This window comes from Phaseolus vulgaris, chromosome 8 (assembly GCF_051622355.1).
Source record: "Phaseolus vulgaris cultivar YP4 chromosome 8, ASM5162235v1, whole genome shotgun sequence".
Classification (NCBI taxonomy): Eukaryota; Viridiplantae; Streptophyta; class Magnoliopsida; order Fabales; family Fabaceae; genus Phaseolus; species Phaseolus vulgaris.
Genome location: NC_143505.1, coordinates 44,848,681 through 44,873,081, shown reverse-complemented (window position 1 = coordinate 44,873,081; position 24,401 = coordinate 44,848,681). Strand labels below are relative to the sequence as shown.

General features: G+C 32.5%; 1 protein-coding gene, 1 long non-coding RNA gene and 1 pseudogene across 2 annotated transcripts; 1 reads left to right on the top strand and 2 right to left on the bottom strand.

Annotated features, from left to right (window-relative positions):
- The first annotated feature begins 436 nt into the window (after window positions 1–436).
- LOC137826791 (uncharacterized) lies at window positions 437–15,065 on the top strand. Its single transcript, XM_068632930.2, has 16 exons — window positions 437–574; window positions 781–921; window positions 1,080–1,226; window positions 1,555–1,845; window positions 2,000–2,097; window positions 2,461–2,542; window positions 2,675–2,863; window positions 4,951–5,010; window positions 5,637–5,722; window positions 5,870–6,072; window positions 6,166–6,257; window positions 6,330–6,459; window positions 12,685–13,715; window positions 13,787–14,082; window positions 14,384–14,542; window positions 14,646–15,065. Exons 1-16 carry the CDS (start codon window positions 458–460, stop codon window positions 14,779–14,781), a joined length of 3,258 nt encoding a protein of 1,085 aa, XP_068489031.2. The 5' UTR covers window positions 437–457; the 3' UTR covers window positions 14,782–15,065.
- Window positions 10,966–13,032, bottom strand: LOC137826792 (uncharacterized). Its single transcript, XR_011083585.2, has 3 exons — window positions 12,969–13,032; window positions 12,663–12,869; window positions 10,966–11,729 (listed from the first exon to the last, which is right to left on the bottom strand). It is a non-coding gene; the product is annotated as an uncharacterized LOC137826792 (long non-coding RNA).
- A 5,267-nt stretch (window positions 15,066–20,332) lies between the features above and the next one.
- On the bottom strand, window positions 20,333–22,184 carry LOC150025600 (uncharacterized; annotated as a pseudogene).
- Between the last annotated feature and the right edge of the window lie 2,217 nt (window positions 22,185–24,401).

Here is a 24,401-nt window from a genome sequence, read left to right as displayed (position 1 = left end):
GATGAGTTAAAATAAAAGTACTAAAGATTTATAATTTTTTTTTAAACATTAAAAGTGCAATTAAATTTTTTTAAAGAGTCAGAAACATTATCTACCCAACAATAAATTATATTTAAATTCTCTATGTATAATAATGGTCATAAATTAAAAAAAGTAGTTAATATTTTAGATTTTATTAAATACATATTTAATTTTAATTTTTAATAGTTGATTAATACATTATAATTACACTTTACTGCACATTCCCACACAAGATAACTAATTAAAATAAACTAATGTGAGTGTTGCAGGTTTAGAATCTGAAACAATAAATTATTTGGATTCTAACTACTAATCAATATTTTCAACATATTTTGACTTAACTAAAGAAATCTTTTGTTTTCTGTTACATTCCATTAAATAAATAGCACTGCCTTTTTCAAAAACCCTCATTCATTCAATCACCAACCACCTAATAATGAAGGATCCAAACACGCCGAACCGCATGCAAAAAGTGGACACAGATTCTCCTGCACGCGGAAGCTCCAAGATGAACACTCCAGCAAAACTCACTCCAAGAAAACGAATTTCCAAGGTACAACTTCCTACTATACTTAGTTACTGCACTGCATGTCGCTGAGTTGGAGTGATTTCCTCTTAGTAATTGCATTGCATGTCGCTGATTTAGAGTTATTTGTTCATCGTGAAGCTGTTTATTCACTAATGTGAGTTGAATTTTGAAATTTGAGAAGAGAATGTGAATTTGAGAGGATTTTCTATTTTGTGTTTTTGCTTGAACAGAATAACACGCCTAAGAAGAATAGCACGCCTAGGAAGACTAGCACGCCGAATAAGACGCCTAAGAAAACTGGATCAGTTGTTGCTTCACCAGGATCTGCTCAGAAGATCGATCTGAGGTTGGAGGCAAAGTTGTCGGCGGAGGTAAATGTTTCCTTGGAACTGTGACTTGAGTTTTTTTTTTGTTATTGAGTTGCATGGAACAGTGATATCTGTTTAAAATTTTAATTGTGTGAAATGTTGGTGCATTAAGCTAAGTGTGATCTGATATGTGATGTACTTTCTGTCCCTCTTGGAATCAGGTTTATGCAAAGGTGTATGCAGGGCTGAAAATACATCCCTTCTTTTCCCTATGGAAGGAGGAAAATGAACGCCAGCGAGCTTTACTTGCTGCTAGGAAAAAAGGAAAAGGAATTGGTGCTTCTAGTCATGTATTTGAAAATGTTCAGGTATGATAATTGTGTATGTGATTTGATATTTTGCTGCCTTTATATGATAGTTTATTTTTATTTATTTTAACTGAACTAAACTAATATCAAATTAAACTAATTTGAATAAAAACCATTTCAAAATCTGTTCACTGAAACTATCAATTGGGTTGAACTGTGCTTGGCTTGTTCAGTCATCTATTTTGCTTTTCACTTCTATGTTCCAACCTTTTTTCTTATTTCTTCTCTTCATTATAATAAATTTCTTTTATTAATAAAATTACCAAGGTTTGTATATTATTGTTCTATGAATTTTAAATTGTGCAATCTTTTTCTTGTGAATATGCAGGATGATGCCTCACCCATTGACTGGAGTGACTGGACATTTTTGGATAATACCACAGTTGCATATTCTGGAGAGAATTCAAATTTACCTTTTATGGAAGGTTCCGTTGAATCCTTAAATCTTGATAACATACCTAGTGCTTCAAGACTCTCAAGTGCTTCAATCATTAAGAATGTCATGTCTTGTCCAAGTCAACTTTCTATACAGCCAGATAGTATGCTGAAAATATCACCACCAAATTCAGTTGTGTTAGAGAAAGCAGAATGTCATTTGAAGTCAAAAGATGTCAAAGTGGTACATAATCTTGTTCTCTATAATACTTTTTCCTCTGTCACCGATCCCACTAACCTGAACCCTCTTCAAAGTTTTATGTAATCCGTGGAAGTTAGTTTAGATGGAAACAATCTTACTGCCGTGCAATTTATAACATTTCCCAAGTAATTGGTAGGATCTGGACTTGGAGGTGAATGAAAATACCTTTTCAGGACACATGGGCCTTTTCAAAAGGCCGGATAGTGAGCCACAGTGTAAATTTCTTCAAGCAAGGTGATAATGTGTATATTTTACAAGTTATTTTTTTTGTTATTTTGTTACATTTCCTTTATGTTGTGGATGCTATTAACTACTTCTTTTCTGAGTAAGTTGCACTGTTTTGTTATGTTCCTTACTTTAGCTAATTTCTTGAACTTTGACCCTTTGATTTCATGGACATGAACCATATATAGCATAATCAGTTGATTCATTTATGACTATTAAAGCAAGGTGGTTGTGAAATCATTTTGGGTGTTTACATCATGATAGATGTGGTATACTAATTTTAGAAATTTATTTCTGCTGTCTTCTTTCCATGCTGTCTCTTCTAAATTACTACTAGCAAATTTTTTTCATGATTCATTTCCTGCCTTGCAGCATGAGGTCTTACTACCATGGTTCTGAAGGTAACAACAGCAGCTTATGGATGCATAAGTACAAGCCAACAAAAGCCTTTGAGGTCAGATATTTCTTCTGGTTCATATTGTAATTTTTTTTATACATATACAAGCCCTGGCATGCACACACCCATAATAATTGCATATTTGTATTTCCTGAATCGAGTTGTTTGTGTTACATGACTCTATCTTAGGTGTGTGGTAATGAAGAGGCTATAAATTTCTTGAGTGACTGGTTAGATCTTTGGCATAAAAGACTTTATCAGAGCAGAAAAAGTTCCTCTAACAAGGGTCAAAGTAAAAGGCAAGATGATGGTGCTGACTCAGAAGATATTCATGAGAGTCCCCTACAGAGTGTTCTCTTGGTTACAGGACCAATTGGGGTGCGTGAAAATTTATTTTTGTCAAAATTGTACCTTACACCCATTTACACATAGTCCTTAGCATTGTTAAAACGTAATTTAATGGGTGAAAATCACAACTGAAATGGAAAATGAAAATGACTTATTTTTAAAGTATCAAAAGACCAAATCATAATGTATTATTTTGGAAGCACTCATGCTTATATGCACATGAATTTTTTGGTGGTATGCTGAATCTAGGTAATATTAATTTATCTTTACTCTTGTAATATCAAATATAGAGTGTTTATTTCAAGGTCTCTATATTTTGCATTTTTTAAATAAAATCTCTTCTATTTCTAATCCCTACACAAAACACCTCCTATTTTTTAAATTGATACAATTAATCCCAAATCCTATATTATAATTTTTTTTACATAAATACCATTATTGCAATTTTTTTTTACTAATTACATAAAATACCTTCTATTGTTAAATAAGCACACAAATCTAATTCTATTTTTATATTAAAATTAAATGCCTTTATATCAGTAAATTTAAAAATTATAATTCTTAAATGATGAAATTTAAAATGATATTGAAATAATACCACAACAACAAAAATCTTTTGTCAAAAAATGCAAAACCCTCGTTCAACTAGGAAAGGTCAGCTAACATTGAAATAATAGAAGTAAATAATTGCAGAAATATTATTGATAATAAAACCATCAATAGCAAGAATTTTGAAAAATTATTTAATAATTTTTTTTACTAATAACTAAATTAATAACCTTTGCTTTTACTTTTACGTTATTTAGTTTAAAATTTTTATTTTGAAAACGTTTTATTTCATCTTATTAATAATTCATGTGACTACATTTTTATTATTTTTATAACAAAAACTTAAAAGAATATTTTTTATTTTTAATGTGAGATTATAATTCTTTTTACTATTTATTCTTATACTGTTACTCTACTATTCTAAAACTTTTGGGATTTAAGAATTTATTAATTTCAATTTTTAACTATTACAGAAGGATTTAATTGTAATACATTGTAGTATAAAAGGGTGGTAGAGATATATCATATATGTCACTTTTCTGTTTACTGCGAGTTAGAAGTGAATTTTTAATAGTAAATTAGAACACTTTCTGTGTGCACACATTCACGAATCATTTTAGTATCATCTTTTCATTCAGTACGGTATCAAGAACACCGTGATTGCATCCTTACATACAAACCTATATAGCTGCAACTGATAGTGGTTCTATAATCTCTATTCTGTTACCAAATACAGTCGTATTTGACCAACTTCATGACACATGTTGCATTCTGCTGTGGCTCCCAAAATTCTCTGGAGCTTTCTTTCTGATCAAGGTCGAAAGATTTTAATTGTGTAAATACAGATTACCTTGTTTAATAAATTTATAAAAAATGTAAAGATTTTGGATGGATTTAAATGCAGCATATTTATAAATTTGGAGGGGTTTTCTGTTAGGATTATGAAATTGAGGGAGTTGAGTATGATTCAACATAAAAAGCAGTTGTAGTAACTTACTCTTTTACTGGTTTTTGTGCTATTTCTCTTAACATCAGTATTTAGGTTATCAACAACTCTTCATTTTCTCTCGAAGGAATTAACCTCTACGTCTAGAAGAAATGTAAACATGAATCTTTATTTAAGTTTTAATGTAATTGAATGTTTATGAATGATCATAAAATATTCCGAAAGGTTGAGGAATTTAATTGAGTTTCTAATGATAGTATTAAGTAATAATAGTCTCGTTTTTCTTGGATTTTGATTGAGTGAATGTATATAAAATCCAAACTTTCTCATTGTTTCTTCCACAATTTTCTCGGTTGGGTAAGCATGTTGGGTAAGCATAACATTGTTGATCTTTGTTCAATTATGCTAATAATGATCAAGAGAAAATCTGTCATTTTTTACTCTGTTTGTGGCATTTTTAAGAAATAGTCCTTTTTATTCTTGATATATAGGTACATGAATAAAATCTACTTCCCTTTTGTAACTAGATTATCATCATTTATATGTTTTTGGATATAATGTTCTGAGTGTAAACATTTTTTCTCATAACTTACTGGATGCTAAAGCCTTTGTAATGTTGCAGAGTGGCAAGTCTGCAGCTGTCTATGCTTGTGCCCAAGAGCAAGGGTTTAATGTCTTAGAGGTATATAACTATTTAAAAGTATATTTTTGAATATTTATGTTTTCATTGATAACCGGCTTCTAAGGTGAGTGATGTCCTCACTTTATATAATGAAGTTGATGTGATTTCTCCAATCGGGACCAAATATTCTCATCGAAAGTCCTTTTTCAACCTTGAACAGAAAATTTTGGCTTTACAACATCTGGACAGAAAATTTTGGCTTTACAATATCTAGACAAAGGAAGAATTTCCTTTCCAGAATCTGCATTGAAAAAATACTTCTAGGAGGCTATTCTCTTTGATGTGATATTGTTGGCCATAGTATTTGTTTCAAAAATTAGTGGATCACTTACCAGAGGCAAATGGAGCATTCACCTACTTTCTTGACCACCCAGCAGTTTCCTTTACTATAGGCAAAAATAGTAGTGTTGGAAACAAGTGATTTGCCCTTATAATGGACTATTTTCCAATAGGAAGTATTTAAGAAATACGATGTGGGATGTCCCTCACTCCTATATGAGAAACTTTTTTGTCATATCTTCTAGTTGTTACTTGTTAAAACTTGTCCTTTTTTGTTTTTATAAATCTGTAATTTTGTTTATGTATCTGGCAAAAAAAATCAAAGTTTGTCCCTCATGTCTTAACAGATCAATGCATCAAGTTGTCGAAATGGGGCTGCTATCACTGCTATCAAGAATAAATTAGAAGAACCTAGTGCGGGCAAAATCACAAGGTTTATTAATCTGTCCTGTCAATGCTTGTTAAGAACTGTTGTGATTGAACTTCTTTTGTGTTATTTTATCTCACCATACTTTAACTTATACGTTCTGTCCCTTTCCTTCAATATTTTGTTGACTTATATGTCTTTTTATATTGGCAGTTGTTTCAAACCTGTGAAGTCGCTTCCTGCTGCCAAGAAGATGGATGATTGGGCGATTGCTTCCAGTTCTATTGATGAACCCCGCCAAACTTTAATTCTAGTTGAGGATGTGGGCATCATTTTTCCTGAAGATCGTGGATTTATCACTGCCATACAACACTTTTCTGCTACAGCAAAATGGCCTATTATATTGACCAGCGATAGTGAGATTACTAGTTAAAATAGTGCATCTTTGCTCATTCTATAGATTTTATATATGTGTTTGTATTTATCACAATGTAATTTTTCCAAATTAGGAAATAATGGTGGCCTACCAAACAATTTTGCAAGACTACATGTTTCTTTCTCATTTCCATTGCGAGAAGAGTTACTGTGCCATATGTACAAGGTATGTGCTTTAGGATTTCCAAATTTCAACCCTCAAGGCTGGGAAAACTGAAAGTGAAAGTATACTCTGCAGGTTTGCATCACAGAAGAAGTCAATACCAATCCTCTTCTACTGAAAAAATTTATCCAGTCTTGCGATGGAGATATTCGGAAAACCATTATGCAACTTCAGTTCTGGTTCCAGAGTAAAAAACATAGCAAAGGTGTATTACAAAGCCCTTTTGTTGCATGTCTGCATGATTTTTACTTATAAGAAAACCATAGTTGTTTTCAAATTTGGACTTAATGTGTGCTTTGATTGCTCTCATATTAAGGCCTACTATTTTTTTCATTTGTGTTAGCAATAGCTTGTAGAATGTACACAGATTTATTTTCTTAAAAATGATACTACTTCTTTCAAGAGAGATAGGGATGAGCTGTTTTGAAATATATTCATCAGACTAAGGGGAAAGGAACATCAGTTGCCCTGTCATTTATTTATTATTCATTCTCAAAAAAATTCTTTCTGTTCATATATAGAATTTTTCTTCATTTAGATTGCCATGGTTATTTTTCTATTAGCATCAAGAGGTGCCCACACCAGTTTTCTTGTAGTGCATATACACTATTATGTCAGATTTTCTACACCATTTATAAGTCTGCATGGAGAGTGAGCATTGGACTACGATTCCCTTAGTCTGGCGAGCCTTCAAGTACAACATAATCAAAACACACAATAATAAAGAAACAGGAGGGCTACCATCTCTTTTGAAAGTTAGGACAATTAAGTCACCAGTGAAACCATACAACTAAACCTCAATAATCTTGTATGGGACCACATATCATCATTTAAGGCTTGGACATACAGATATAAATAATTCATAAGGAATCATATAGTTCATACATACTAATCATTATAGTCTCTCAAAACATCATGATTACATCATTAACATACTTAATATTGGATCACGAACATTTCAAAATAAGAAGACTTTTCTATTCTCTATCTCTATCCCAATCCTATAGCTGCAAGATATAGAGGTGACCATTCTAAATACCCTCCATCACATGTAATGGAGGCCTACCAAAAAGATGAACAAACTCCTAGTTAGACTGGCCAATCCCAGGGAGCTTTCTACTAAACTACTTGTGAATTTGGAGGGAGAAAACATACATTTGGGTAATGAGAACATAGTAAACAAAGTGGACATGAAGGAGAAAGGAAACATAATGTAAGAATGATAAAAGAAAACCGAAGTGCAACATAACCCACTTTGTCGTGTGTGTATGTATTAGCTATCATTTGAACACTCTTTCTGTAAAACTCCAATGGACACTTTATCTTATTTGTTACACCAAATAACATTTATAAGGATATTGCATTATAGGCTACATTTTCTCTTCCCTCATGTTATGCATTAATAAGAACCTGATAAATTAAATCCAACATAAAATAATTAAATTATTGAATCTTATATTTGTTTATATTCTCAAGTTACTCATAAAAATCAAGAAGGTTCGAATTTCTCTTAATAACAATGACATGCTAGTAGGTAGATTAACTACTCAGAACTGTGGGGGAACGGAATCCTCAGAGATCCAAAACCACTAGAATATTCCATCTAATTCATAGGTGTTTCCTTTTCACTTGAAGGTTGAAAAGATGGCATGGGAAAAATTCTTCGCAAAATGCCTACCTTGACCACAGTAATAACAACCTGGCAACTCCTAGTTAGTTTTGTGAGGTTGAGTCAAGTATAAACATACTTATTTTAGTCGAGTTCATTAGGATTGTTCTGTCACTACAATTGGGCTCTTGTTAAACCATCGACAAATATTTAATCTCATGCTGAAGATATTCATTCATCAACGTAAGGTGTATTGGAGATTCCACATCGGTTAGGAGTAAGGTCAAATTATAATATATATTGATATTGATGTGCAATCCTCACCTTACAAGCTAGTTTTGTGAGATTGAGTTAAGTATAAGCCCACTTAATTAGAGTCCCTAGAACATCTAGCTCCATGGCCTTGATGGTCACCATGAGATGCCTCTAACTGGGATCCCTAACATGGTTCATGAGAACTCCCAAAAGGGAAAGAAATTGACACAAAGTAAGGAAAAACCCCAAAGAAGGTGACATTATAGTTGAAATCAAATAATGATGAAGAGAGAATGAGAAACACTTGAGACCAAGGATAACCTAAAAAGACACACTTATAAGGCCTAGTTCAATTAGAAAAATGGTTGCTCTTTCGTTTGATGATATTCAGATGATGCATGGATAACTGAGGAGGGAGATGATATTGATGAGATTGAGCAAGTTCAAGGTGCATATGATGGTCAAAATGTTCACTTAGATGGAGCAATAAGAGTTCCAACTCTAGATGCATTTGATCTTGAAAATATAACTTTTGATGCAAATGTGGATTGTGATGAAGATGAAGATCAAGATGGAGATGATGGAGGAGAGGATATCATTAGAGGATTGGACATAGAAACTTTTTTAAATAAAAACTTTCATGTTAAATATCACTATGCAACTTAACATCTCAGTTATGCTGACATCTTAAGTAACAACAATCATTTGTCATCACATGAAAAAAAAAAGTATTATTAAAAAAAGAAAAAACAAAAATATTGGGGGACTAGACCAAAACCCATATGTTAACAAAAACTATACATAGGTAAACTATATCTATTCATAAAGAATTCTAAGAACAACCTAGATGGTAACCTATTATACCAATGAAAAGATTCTTTATGAATAAATCCTAAATTAGTCAATTTATCAGCACACACATTTCCTTCACGAAAAATATGAGTAACTCTAAACCTGATTTTCCCACAGTAATTAAGACAAGTATTTCATCGATTACGAAGCATACAAGGAACATTAGTCCTAACAGTAAACGCAGCACAAACCAAAGCAGAATCACATTCCAGCCAGACATTAGTAAGCCCCATCTTTTGAGCTTCCTCCATAGTATGTATAATCCTATAAAACTCAGCAACCAGAGCAGTTTGAACTTCAAGAAACGTAGAGAAAGTTCCAATAAATTTCCCCATACTCACACGAAAAATACCTCCACAAGTAGCAAGACCAAGATATCCCTAGCTGCCCCATCAATGTTAATTTTAACACAGCTTGGTGAAAGAAACTCTTATCTAACCGGAAGAGGACAAAGAACTTTAACAGTACGAGTATAAATACCAAAAAACTTGATCACGTTGAAATCTAACATATCATTCTTCATTGAAGCTTTAGACGAATTTTCCACGAGTTAAATCTTTAATAACCGAAATAGTCCTAGATACCTCAATCTTTACCCCAACCTAGGAGTGACAGGTGGAGTAATGGTGGCATAGTTGGAGAACCCAAAATTTGATAAAGGATTGGCAAATACTCGTTAGCAAGTCCGAAGCCCGTACACGGCCATCAACATAAATAAGGTTTGTCTTTGAGTTCTTAGATAGGAGTGAGAAGAGGAGGCAATAGTTCGTTAAAGTCATATAGAAGATCATGAACTCTCTCCAACTACTCACCCATGGAGACATCTAGGAGCTGTGAGATACTCAAGAGATGTTGGCAAACAACATAGAAACCTATTCCCAAACCCCACCAAATATCACCTTCAACTTTGTAACAAGAGTGATTTTTGTCATTAATGGAGCCGCTGTATGGGTAAGATGATTAACATCATCTTTTATATGTTAAGTCTTTTATATCAGATGCCCAAGTCTAGCGTCGAAGGTCGCTGGAAAGAGGACAAATGCTACAAAAGATGCTTTCTTTTTGTAACTTTGACTAAAAAGGAGGAAAAAATAAGACAAATACTGCACAAATAGAATATGGTAAGAAGTGTGTGAAGTCTCCAAGTAAGAACTAGAATAACAAAGGTCCAATCACATGAGAAGGAAGCAATAATATCTCAGTAAAAACTCTCATCTAGAATAGAACATCAGGTTGTTGATGTTTCTCCAAGACGTTCAAGTTATGAGGAAGAAGATAGAAGTTGTTAAAGCAGTTTTAATTTAGTTTGAATAATTCAATTAGTGAATTGATAAGAATCTTTTATTATATTGTTAGTTGAATACTTGGGTTTTTAAAGTAGTTTCTTATTTTTGTTTTTCATTATCAGCAACAACTCCTAGTATCAAGGACCAGGATTTTTTTTTGTACGTTATTTAAGTGTATTTAAATACTCTGTAAGACTAAATAAAATAAATGTTTTAACATTACTCAAATAGAAAAATATCCACATTGTCTGACTCTTCTTTTCAAAGTTATCTCTCTAAGCTTAATTACCCTTTTTTAGTTCGTATATTAAAGGTGGAAAATCAATTTTATCCTCATTCTAAAAAATTTAACATTGCTTAACTTTCTTAAAAAGTTTAATTTATCCCTAGTTTTTTTTAAAACATTTAATCACAATGAGAGTATAGTTAAATTGGAATTATATTAAACTTTTTAAAGTATGAGAACTAAAACAATTTTGACCTTTAATATATGAACTAAAAAAGATAATTAAACCTTTTTAAATGAAAATAAGAATGCTAAGAATTACTATATATTCTATAATAGTTCTATAGCCTATATCAATCATTTGCAGCATTCCTGATAGCATAAATAAAAGAAATAAATACAAAAGTGGGGGCCCAAAACCTAAAATGTGAAAAACCATATCTATCTCTATAATAATCATAAGAAACACAATCACACCAAATAAAATCAACAACTCTAATGTCATAATTAGCTAAACTATCATCACTTCTATTTCCTTTTCTATAGATATGGGGGGAAATCTTAAATTAATCTTTTTAGCCAAGCCATACGATTATCCCATCTGTTTCTTAATCTGCAAGGAACTAACATATTGTTACTAAAAGAATGTAACATATTGGAGATCCCACATCGGCTAGAGATTAGAACCTTTCATTCCACTTCTTAATACCTTCTGATTAGCTTCCTCAAAATAAAAAATCACTCCTATAAGTTCAACTTCAAAGGCATTACCAACTTGAAGAGGACTAGAAAAAATCTCATAGTCGGAGCCTTTTAGTCACTAAAAATGGCACAAGCTGACATATTCCCATGCTTTAAGTAGGTTCCATCTCTGATGCATTTAAGCCATCCAGAAGTAGGAGGATACAAGTTAACTTAAATGATATGTTCTGTCTTCCTTGGTCTGCAAGTAACAGCAAAAGCTTTTAAAACTTTAATTTCAGAAGAAGAGACATCATGCTTCCTCTACATAAGGAACTAGATAAATTAACAGCTGAAAATATCCTGTTTCTAATATGCCAACTTATGATCAGATTATCAAACTAGATTTTGTTCCTACTGTTCCAAATCTCAACTACAAACATAAGTTATAACTGATAACATGACAGTATTCACAAGATCACTCCCTTTAAGTTGTAGCAGGGTAATAACACAAGTTGTGCACATATGCTGTTCAGTGATGCTCTCAAGCCAGTTCCATAGATTAACTGCAAAAGGACATTCACAAAATAAGTGTTCTGTAGTTTCACAAGAATTATATCAATGAGGACAGAAGGAAACATTAATAATGCTACATTTCCTGAGAAGATCATCTGTAGGAATCCTATTATGTAAAAGCCTACAAAGAATAGAAGTCCTAGAAGGTGGAACAGCTTTGTTTCATTTGCTTTCCCCGAGTAACTTGAGGCTTTTGCTGATGTATATAAAGAAAGGCGTAATTGGAAGAAAGGTCTCCACTTTGTGTGTGCTCTCATCTAATCATATGTTATCCATCATCCAAAGGGATAGTAATCAGTAAAATCTGTTGTTTAATCAAATTGGTATCAAAGTAGAAATTTTTCACTGTTTTCCCTTCATAAAATCAGCAACGTGATTTTGAAGAAGAGGTTGTATGGATGAATCAACTCCCATCATGTCAGCCACAGGTTCAGGTAGCCTCAATTTTTCCAGAATCTAATGAGATGACCATTACCAACTTGCCAAGTTACATTAGCTTTTACTTGAGGTGAGATATTCTTAACACTAGACCAGATAAAGGAAACTGAAGCAACCATAAACCCGTTCAAAATCCTTAATGTTCCTGTCCAATTCAAGCCCGAATAACGTGAGTCAAACCCCAGAAACAGCCTCTCCACCTATATCTATCCTCCCAAGACCCTACTAGGTTGGAGCCTCATTCTAGGTTGCTCCTTTAAAAAAGGTCTTATAGTAAAAACTGAAGATGTTTCTTCCCATCCCTTTTCACTCCCTATTTTCTTAATACATGTTTAAGTTGTGATTTCATTTTGATGGAAATATTTGTTCCCAGGGTACTTCTAGAAACTAACAACTGTAATATATATTGTGTGTGTGAATATGAATGCATAGGTAATTAATATTGGCTAATAATGCAACGTAAGTCCTCATTCCAGAAATCTAACGTTTTCAATTTTTACTGTCCAGACAGGAAAGTGCCAAAGGTGTATGGTTTGCTTCCTTTTGATCTTGAGGCTTGTCACAAGATTATACCGAAGATACTGCCCTGGAGTTATCCCTCAGAGTTGTCCCAACTAATTGAGAAGGAAGTTGCTAAGTCAATAGCCACAATGGATGAAAACTCGTGCTTGCAGGGGTCAGTTAACCAAGAGCTAGACATAAATGAAAGGAAAAAGGATTTAGATGTGAAGTGTATGAATACTGATTATTTAGAGGCCAAGGTAAAGAGAATCAAGAGATCTCTTACATACCACAATGGGGTTGAAAGTCAACATAGTGCTATTTCTGAATTTTCAAATTGTTCTGGATCCCCGGTAACATCCTCTTGGCAAGAGGGTCAAAGTAAACTTGGTTCTGAGAAGGATCCACATAATGCACATTCTTTAGACGTTCATGAGGAAGTTTACAAGACACATTCCCTGGAAAGCAACAGTGAATATCTCTCTAAGTTTCAAATGAATCAAAACTATCCAAGTACATCATTTTATGCATCCTGTTCCATTCCTGAGACAACAATTCAAAAGGGAATAAAGCCATTGTCTGGATCAGTGTCTTGCTGTCATGCTGGTCCAGTAGAAGTATCTCTTAATAATGAGCAGACACCGATCACTTTGAGTGTTTGTCAGTCCTTAGACAAATTGCCACAAAATTCTGATCCATTTGCAAATACTGAAATTCCAGAATCTTCTTCGACAAAAGCAGCTGTGCAAAATTTCAGAGATGGGAACACGAAAACCACAACTGTGAGTAATGTGATAGATGAGCGCAGTCATGCTGATTTTATATCAAACTCAAAGTTTCTTGACTCCAGTCCATCTGTGCCGATGGATATGATAGAAAAGTTGTGGAGGGAACTTCGTATATGTCAAAAGGACTTAGGACAGCATGCCAACTCAGAACAGCTGAATGTTAGCCAAGTTCTTAGACTTACAAGTGGGCTGACCGATCTAATTTCTGAAGCTGACTTATTGTTTCATAATCACCAACAAAAACAATGTGTAAGTGTGTTAAAAAGTGTTTTTCTTCATTTATATTGTACCAGCACCTTAATTATGATAATAATGTGCAGGGTCTTATGGAGCCTCCAGTGACCCTTTTTGATGAAGCCACAAAGAGTTGGTATGATGAGCAAGTGATGATGTCTACTGTTGCTGCACATGGTTTTTCTTTTTATGCCAAACATATATCAGATGTAGGATCCGAGTTTGGTTGTAAGAACGAGGTAGATCTAATCTCGGAGATGTTGGCTAGCACTACTAATGTTATGGCACTGGGAAAATTATCTAGACAGGACCAAACAAAAAGCACTAGTATCTATGACAATAAGCTATTAGAGATGAATGACCCGACAATTGATACGAATAGGTAGGTATCCATGACTCTAAACTTTAGAGTGGTGATACACATACCACTTTCTTTTATCAAACACCCCTACAACATCCACACAGTCTTTGTTTATTACTTTTAGTTTTTGTTTTTGTTCTTTCTTAGTCACTTATAAAAGGGGTGTTGGATGAATCTTGGGACTGTACTAGAAAGTCTATTTATCTTTTTCTATGATTTGAATTGTTAGTGCACACAATTCCACACCTATCTGGCACTTTATTATCTTAGAAATTCTTGCAATATTTGCTGATGTTGCCCTTTGGCAATATGATGAAAACAGAACATCTTTTTCCAAAGTGATCCGGTCTATCATTCCAGCAAGATCATTATTGTCAATGAAAGGTCTTGCATTCAGTGAATACATGTCTTCACTACGCCAAATCTCAATTTCTGAAGGTTTCCGCATTTCACATGGTTCAGAAAATGTGAAAAAACGAAGGTACATGTTTTAAAGCAAATTCAGTTTTGAGCCTTCTTATTAAGTGGAAAAGTTAAGCAAGAATCCTTGAATTGTTGGTTGATCACATAATGTTTGAATGCAGGCGGGTTGGTCCACATTATTTGAGCAAAGGTAGAATGAAGTTGACTCCTGAAGATATATCAGTGGTGTGCAAAGGTGGTTTGTACAGAAAGATTTATTCGCAATACATTGCTAACATGGAAAGGAAACCTGCATGATCCAACTTCGGAGCATGGAAAGCCATTTGTTCTGTCAAAATAAAAGCGCTATGATAATGGTTTATTTTTGCCAATGATAATCATCATCGGCTGAGACGATAAAATAAACTACAGCAGCGATAGGATTACCAAATCAGAATTGTAAAAGCGATTAACTGTACCCATTTTATTGTTACTGAAATAATCTTGTTTTTAACCAGGATTCTGTAGTTCTACCATATTTGCACCAAACTTTGCAATCTTACCGCATGTTGCTTTATCTCTGATAGATTTTTTCGGTGAAACCTGTGTGAAGGATTACATTGGAAGTTTATGTATAAATGTTGACTAATAGGCTTTACTAATTTAATGTTTATCAGGAGACAACTACAAAAGTTTTAGTACAACCTACTCACTTTTACATTTAAGGTTCATTAGAGGTCGTATCGAAATTTTTATCTGTTTCTCTTTTTACAGGAAGTGAGCAAGAGAGGTTTTACATACTCCAATAAAAGAATTATATAGTTATCTTGAGATCCAAATCGATTAGAGAGAAGAATCATAATATATAAGTGTTTAAAATTTTTATTCCGTTTTAGAAGTTAGATTTAAACTTCTCTACTAAACTTGTGTGGAAACCTTACTAATTAATTTATTAATTTAATTTTAAATGGTAAGGATGAATTATCCATAACCTGTATTATTATTTTTCACATATTAAAAGTATTTTTTACAGGTTCAGTCGAATTTTATCTCTGGTACATCTTTTATGTACAAGGAAGCACCAATGCATATGTAAACAGCGTGTAAGATAGTTTTCAGATATTTACATGTAGTAGACACTCCTCTAGTGTGTTGCGATTATGTGAGTTAAATAAGTTTTTGTTACCTCCAAAATTAACCTGTATTATTTTTAATGTTTAATAAATATGTTAATTTAGTCTTTTACTTTTGCAAACGTAATGGTTCCTTCATCATTAGAGCTACTAATGAAGGAAAACCCACCTTTGATATAGCAAGCATGAATGGGCAAGGTTTTCTTGTCTATACCACTTACTCGTGTTACCCATTTACCTTTGCGAGTTAAGGTTTTAACACACGTGTCTCACTTGAATATGGTTCCACGTCATTCAAATGTAGCTGTTAAGTACAACTAATCATTTTTCAAACATTTCTAATTAAAAAATAATAATAATAATATTACTATAACAAAATATTTTTTGGATATAAAATTATATATAGAAAAATTTATATTAATTTAAAATTATTGTATTTTTTATAAAAAATAAATAAATAAAATAAAATTATATACTTCAGTAGTGTTTCAACCCTTATACGGACACTTCAGGGGTGTCTCAACCCGAACACTTCAAGAGTATCTCAACCTTCATACAAAACATGGTCAAAGCCAACATGCTCAACACCTGATCTATAGACATTCTTCATATTCTACAGACCACCAAATCAATCCTCAAACGAAAGCAATGATAAGTCACATCAAAAGATATCAGCATTATACACAAACATCCCCTATTACAACGAAAAGCCCACAAACATATTTATAAATCAAATTCTCCCACCCACAACCAAAACCCACAAAACCACTCAACATTGGACCCACTTTCTTCAAAACCTAAAGGAACTTTACATGCCTACTAACTTGTCCGGGAGTCACAATACCTGTTCATAGCCTCAGCAACTATATACCACAAGACCTTGCAAAAAAATCCAGCAAACCAGACTGGGAGTCACTTTCTCTTTTCGTAACCACACCAACAGTAAAACAAGAACTTGTCTGCTTCATAGCCTCAGCAGTTATCTACCACAAGAACCTGCACCAAAATCCAACCGTCATGGACATATAGAAATTAATATTATGCACAATACCATCATTCCAAATATTTCATACAACACATCAGACCCAAGCACCAATCTGAGTATGAGAAGTTCACCAAACTTTCCTTAGTCGTAACCCAAGACCAGGAATTCCTTTGGACCACAATAAAGACCTCCAAAAAATATACTCTCTCATTCTTAAAAATACAATTGTTCCTATGATTCCATATTTCACCTACAAATGCTATCCAAATCCCTCCCCAACAACTATTGACAACTTCCTTCGTACATACAGGTTTAAACAACATAAAATACATTTTTATATCAAATTGATATACCGAGCAGAACCCAAGCCACTCAACATATAAATCAGAATCGACGTAATATAAAATGTACTAAAGTATAATCATTTTATTATGTATTATTATTATAAATATTATTTTTAAATTGACACAAATGATAATTTCTATATTTCAAAGACTACAATTTTTTATTTATTTAATATTTTTTATGGTAGTGCAACAATTCATAAAAGTTACACTCATATTTTGATCTCTATATATATAATTAAAAATTAAGTTGCCATGTTAATATTGAGAATTTGAAATTTAAAAAATTTGAATTAATTTATCCATTTTAAAAATTAATGCAATTCAATTTTCAAACATTTTTAATTTTTAAAATTTCTCATCCAAAGATAAAGTAAGATTATTAAAAAAGTGATTAACTTGAGCGAATTTGTAAATAAATACAAAATAAACTATAATTATCTAGCAAGACTATTATTATAAATCCACATTAAAACTGTGTTACTAGTTCTAAGTTGAATTCTAAATAATGTCCATAAAACTAAGAAATTAGATATAAAGTGAATTCTATGCATAAAGTGAGTAGGTTGGTATAATAATTATGTAAAAAAATACAAATATTGTTAGTGCAGTCCGTACGTTGTTGTTAAACAAACAAAATAAAAAGGATTTATGAAATGAATTTTGAACTATCTTAGTGGTATTGTTAATAAAAGGTGTTATTTTAGTGGTACACTTTCGTGCAGTATTAAACTCGATACATTTAAACACATTCACTCCAAGAAATTTACTTCAAACTATATAATTAAATTTTCAAGGGCATTTGTGACTTAGTAGTTGCTATTTTGCAATGGTGTGTAGTTTTATTCACTATATAAGCAAAATCCATTGCTATTAAAGAAAGTATATATAGAGAATTGTTATAGCTAAAACAAATAGTGTATGAAGTTAGTTTTGTTCAGAACAAATTGTCACTAATTAGAATATTATTCTTTTTAATGAATTTATTTTTTAAATTCAAGATTCAAACACATTGATGGGAAATGCCATTCACTACATGATATTGTAAATGATGAATTGTTATAAATTCATATTAATAACAATAGTTTTTATATAAGAAAAAATCTTCGGTCACAGTTAGATAGTGTTTAATTTTTTTTTATATTTACTAAACTTGATTCTCAGCTTTCAATAGTTAGTTAGATCCACAATCAAATCTCAAGAGTGGAAAAAAACTTGTTCACACAGAAGCAACTATGGTTTAAGGTAATTTTCATTTTCATGTTTCTTGTTTGCAATCATCAAAACATGTTTTTTTTTTTTTTGAGATTGTTCTAATTACTATTTGTGTATTGATGGGAGACTTTTTTTTATTTTATGATAATATATTGTTGTTGTAACAAGCTTAATTCATACTTTTGGTTATTATGTTATTATTTTCATCTATAAATAAACAACATTATGTGTAGTTTTATAAGAGATTTATTTTATTTTTATTTTACTTTACCGAAGTCATCGTTGGCATTCCTGATTTCGATTTCGATGACGTAGGTAGCGAGCATCGCGGTGGTGGTGGAGCTGCCGACAAGCTCACAGGCGACAACGCAAAGGATGGGGTGCATGCGCTTACCGCTGGCGATGAGGGACTAGTGCATGGCCTCGTGGATCCACAACGGCTCGCGAAGCGGAACGACGTCATCGAGCGCCTGCACGACGTTGGCTTTGTGGAGCATGTAGGACTTGAAGTTGAACGCCGACTTTTCTTCCGTCTGAAGCGTCTTCTCTTTGATGAGAAGTATAGAGAGTGTGAAAGACGCGGTGGATGAATAAGGCTTATGTCTTGGTCGTTTGGTAACTGTGAGGGAGGGAATGGGAATGGGAATGGGGAAGTTAGCGTGAGGCCATAAAATAGAAAAGTTGGGGATCTAGATCTGGTGAAGCTCGAGTGTAGCCATGCGTTGAAATTAAGGGCAGTCATGGTGGGGTTTTTGAGAATTTGTTTGGTTTGGGAAGTTAGATTGGAAGGTTTGGGCTTTAGGTAAGAGGTATGTACGAGAGTTTATGCCATTACATGATTAGTGAGTGTTGGAGGAAAAGCAAAATGAATGAATGTGGCGAAAAGCTGAAACGAAGAGCGATCCAGATTTTGGAAGCACTTCCTTCGTCGCCACCGTGGTTGTGCCCCAGAAGAAGAATGGTGAAACCAACACCGTCCATTCCCACAACGCTTCGGCGAGACACAAAATCGACAATGGTTCAACAACCACGTCAGCACCTGATCTTGACACGTCATATTTCTCAATCTCACATCTCTGCTACATAAGCATCATTTAACGCCGTAAGTTGCGACTTAACGGAAATGGCCAATTTGTATATGTTTTAAAAAACATATGGACCAAATTGATTTTTTTTAAAAACCACTATACTAAATTGAATATTGATCCTAAATGTAGGGACGAATAAGGTAATTATACCTATTTCTTTTTAGCCTAGTCATCTTAATTCTTCCATAGAAACCTGAAATTAACATCAAATTTGGGAAAAAAAATGCTCTTATTCAAATAAAGATCATAAAATATGTTAAAGGTATAAATTCATAAATTAAGAATTATTTTATATGTAATTCATAAATTAATACTCATAAGTGCCTATATTTTAATATGAAATATTATTAAAATTAGACACTTATCAAGGTTCGGGTCCTTGTTTTTACGAGGGGTTACAGGAGTGTTGTGGAGGGAATGGAGAAAAATTGTTTTGGAAAATAGAGGAATGGTATGGAGAGAACAAAAACACGAGAGAGTGGTAGACTTCATAAAATGACAATTCTAAATGACATATTTTGAAGGAAAAATGTGACTCTGATTAACCTACTGTATTATACAGATAATTGTAATGATTTTTAATAACTGTCATAACTCACATATAACATACCATATTTATATTTATAACAAGCTTGTTACATACAATTTAATTGTAACTTAAGGAGTGTCTTAAATATAACATACTTAGTTTATCGTTTGTATTATTTTGTAAAAGTAAACAACCTGATATATCATTTCAATTATTGACATAAAGAATCCTTTTACATTGAAGGGGATATTACACCTAAGAAAAAGTGTCTGTTATAAGTAAATTTCCTTTCATATTTTTTTGCAAGTTGGAGAAAATTTATTTTCACTAAACAACTATGATTTTATTTTTATGAGCAAAAACATTATTACTATGATGTTCACATTATTATTGTGCTTATGTAATTAGTTCGATTTATAAAAATGTGATTTTTATATTAATTTTTTTTGTCATTGTACTGTACCTTTAAAATATGTTGATTTTGATATTTTAAAGTATATTGAAATGAATATATTTTAAGATAGAGAAAAGAATCTAGTAGAATATACAATGTGATATAATGTGATGCATCTAAATTACTGAATGTGGTGCATGATGGAGCAAATGGCTCCAAAATCATACATACTATTTCCTACTACCATCTCATTAATAAATGAAAAGTGAGTGTTCATAATTGGATGGTACCCCTGGAAGGACCATTGCAATTAAGGAAATTAAAAGCAGTGTACCTGCATGCAGATCCATATATGATATCTGTGTACGTTATTTCAGTACAATTATACTTGCTTATCTTATTAATACCTTTGCCTGTTCACTGCACTTAAATGCGAACAATAAACTACAAAGAGTCACAATGAATGAGCAATTAATTTGGTAATACTTATATGCCCTACCACATGCCCCTTCTTTAATTAGGACCCCCCAAGTGACCTTCACATCACTCTCAAAAGGACAAAACTTAAACCAACCTTTTAACTTTCTTTTTACTTTCGAAGAAAAACATTTGGTAGTTTTAAATAATATTTTGACATTAGTAAAGTAAAAGAGAACTAAAAAAAATTACTGCAAAAATAGGTTTTTTATGTCTATTATTTAAAATTTATGTATTTTTATATAAATATTTTACATAAAAATATCTATTTTATGTCGAATCAAAACATAATATATGTACATTTTGAATAAAAAAGAAATTAAAATTGTCTAAAAATTTATGTTAAATAATGCAAGGTCCGATATAAAATTTGGACTTTTTTTTTCTTTCTTAAATTACATTGCTTTCAACTTCAAACCAAAATTGGAAATACAAACAATTTCCAATAACTCCCAATAATGATAAATAAACATTTCAACTTAAAAATTTATGCAAAATAATCTAATATAACCTTAAAAACTTATGAACAACAAAATAAAATTAAACTACATATGGAGAAGAAAAGTAGTTGTTCTCTTATATTTTGGAAGTCATTCTAAGACTATGGAAATTGATCATTGAAAATTGAAACATTTCATCCACGTGAGTACATCGTCATTATAAAGGTAAAATACAAATCATCTTATGTTTAGATGTGTTACCTATGTCCAGGAGTCTATAATACTTAACCAAATAATAACTTTCATCAAGTACATCTTATAGTAGCCACACATGACTCTTCTTGCTTATTACACTAAAATGAGAAAGAAAGAAGTCAAAAAAATTAATTCCATACATCTTGGACATAAAATAACTATTATATGTATTAAAAGATGCATAACCTTAGGGTAGATGAATTGTAGTGATTTTGTTTTTTTCCTTTCACTTAAAAGTTTGTGTCATCCGTAACTTAAAGCAAAGACACATGTTAGTCCAAATACACTTATACTTGCAATAAAATGAAAAATGTAAAATTTGTCCTTGTAATAAGTTTTTCATGTCATGGCTAGGTTTTTTGGAGCGAACAAAAACACACTACTAGTTATATAATTAAAGAATTTAAAAAATATAAGTTAGAAAACTAACCCTTCAATATATGGAGGCAAGTAAATATGCCTCTCGGAGTCACTCATCCATGTTTGCATGTATTGTTGGATATGGATCTTTGTGTTCCCAAATTTCTAGATGGATTGAGGCTCAAGAAGTCCATATATTTTGCTATATTTTGTCCACACTCAATTTGTTCATAAACCTAACTCAATGAATTATAAGTTAAATGTACTTATTATAATATGGAAAACATAGACTATTAAATGACTTACATGGCCCATAGTTGTATAATTGAAATGTTTAACATGGAGGTTCCCCCAACAACCTCCAATGTGTATGGTAAGTAAATGTACAAAGGAAAAATAGTAGTATCAATTGTTGTTCCAATGTAGTTGCAATGGTTTCCTCGTCAACTTGGGTAATATGGTTAGAAGTTGAAATATTGGATCAGCCTCAACTTCTACCATATCATCATCATTAGGAGGTCATCCCATAACTTGCTTACCATGATAGATATGATCCTAAACAAAGGCAAAATATTAGTTCAACATTGATAGAAACTATAATAATAATAATAACTAAACAGAAAATAACACAACATAATACATGTGGTTGTGTTGAGACTGACTTAACTAGATGTGTAAACCAAGCCAAATATGTGCCTAAAGCCTCCCCCACCAATTGAACCTTGTTGGGCAAAGCCACTCAAGCAACAACATCTCGAGCTTCATCAACCACCACATGCTTTCATTCATGTTGTAAAGGGATACCATGTATCGTTAACCTTCTTTATATTTGTTGTCCAAGTGTGACTAGGCACACGAGATTATCTTCAACATATAACTCACACTAGTTTGATACATTAGTGTGAGTATAATCTATTGAGGGATCTACAACAATAGTAACATAAAATCCCTTTTGTACTCACTCGAACAACCACAGGGGGTTGATTGCTTGTCCATCAAATTCCACGAGTTTACCTAGGATTGTTTCCTCAAGTTTTGTAAATAACTAACCCCTGAGGTTAACTCTGATACCAACTGAAGGTACAATTGGCTCTAGAAGGGGGGGTTGAATGGAGTCTAAACTCTATCCACAAACCTAAAAACAAACACAAAATTTAACAAGTAATAGATAAAGATAAAGATAAAGAGAGAAATGCACATTGAATTTATACTAACTCACCCTCACAACAAGGACTTTGCTCAGTCCCCTTGTGCAACCCACTCAAGAGCCTTTCACTATCAAGTATTCTACACCTCTTCAGGTCACCAGTAGTCTACATCCCTGTACATTATAAGTATTCTCAACCTCTTTAGGTTCACCCAATATTCCCAACCTCTATAGTTTCTCCAAGTATTCTAAAATATTTCGATAACCAAGTATTCTAACCTCTCCAGGTACAATGTCCCAATCTTCCCCTGAGATCAAGGACCTCTCAATATAATGGGAAAAACTCTGATTTAGAGAGAATCAATAAGGCTCACTAGGTATACTTCACAATGGTGAAGGATTTACAATGGTTACAATCAAAACTCAATATCTTAGGTTGGTCTCAATTAATAGATATGAAATGTATGTTCAATTCAAGGACACAACTACAAAAGCTTTTTTGTACACTTGAGTATTTTGTATGATGTGCATATGTGCATTGTGTTTTTCACCCTTCAGGTCTTTATATAGACTTCTAAAATATGAACGTTGTAGCCTTAGGGTTTCTTCAACTCTCTATATATCCCTTGGACGCTTGATATAGCAAATTTTGCTATGAATTTTCTTTGCATTTATGGCTCTTTAAAAATTTCTTTATCTTCAAAAAATATGAACTTTGGCGTTTGAATCTTCATAACTTAAGTATCAGCTCAATCTACCACTTTCTCTTCAATGCGTTAAACGTTGGATATGGAAACTTATGTTCTTGTTCTATCTGCACTTTTTGAATCACCTGAAACATTTCAAAATGTTTCTCTACTCGTATTAATGTAAACATTGAGGTTGAATCAATTTGGCCTTTGGATTTTTCTTTCTTGTTTTGTTCACTGTCTTTAACGATCTAGACGCTCAATAAGGAAATGATTGCTTCTTTGTCATCTTCACGTCTTTAAGCTGTATTTAATTTCCAAATACTTTCTCCATTTGTATGAACTCCTCTTGTCGAGCTTTGACCAACTCTAGACTTGTATATTTTCATTTTGTGTTATTCATCTTCTCTTTCACGTTAGATGGTGAAATATGAAACTTCATATGTACGTCTTAAATGTGATTTCTTCTCTTAAAACCTTTGTAGAGTACTTTGTGTGTTGCATTCCTTTGAATTGATCTCCAATAAGCTTCTTGATATTCCTTCATTATTGATTAACACAAATCTCGTTTTTTAGCTCCATCATTTTTCTATCAGACACTGAGAAAGGAAACTCCTACTTCTAGCTTTATGTGAGTCTTTTAAGTCCCTTTGAAAGTTTTTGGGAACAAAATACATATCAGTGAACAATATATTTACAATTTTGTTAGAATTATAGGCCTAAAACAAGAGGGGGTGAATTGTTTTTGAAATATTTTCGCAAGTATGGAAAGTAGAGTGAAAGGCTATGAAGAATTAATCAATGGAAAATTTGTCCAGCCAAATACAAAACTGTTTTTAAGCTTGATGCAGAAAATCAACCGGTTGTTTTTACGAAACAGTC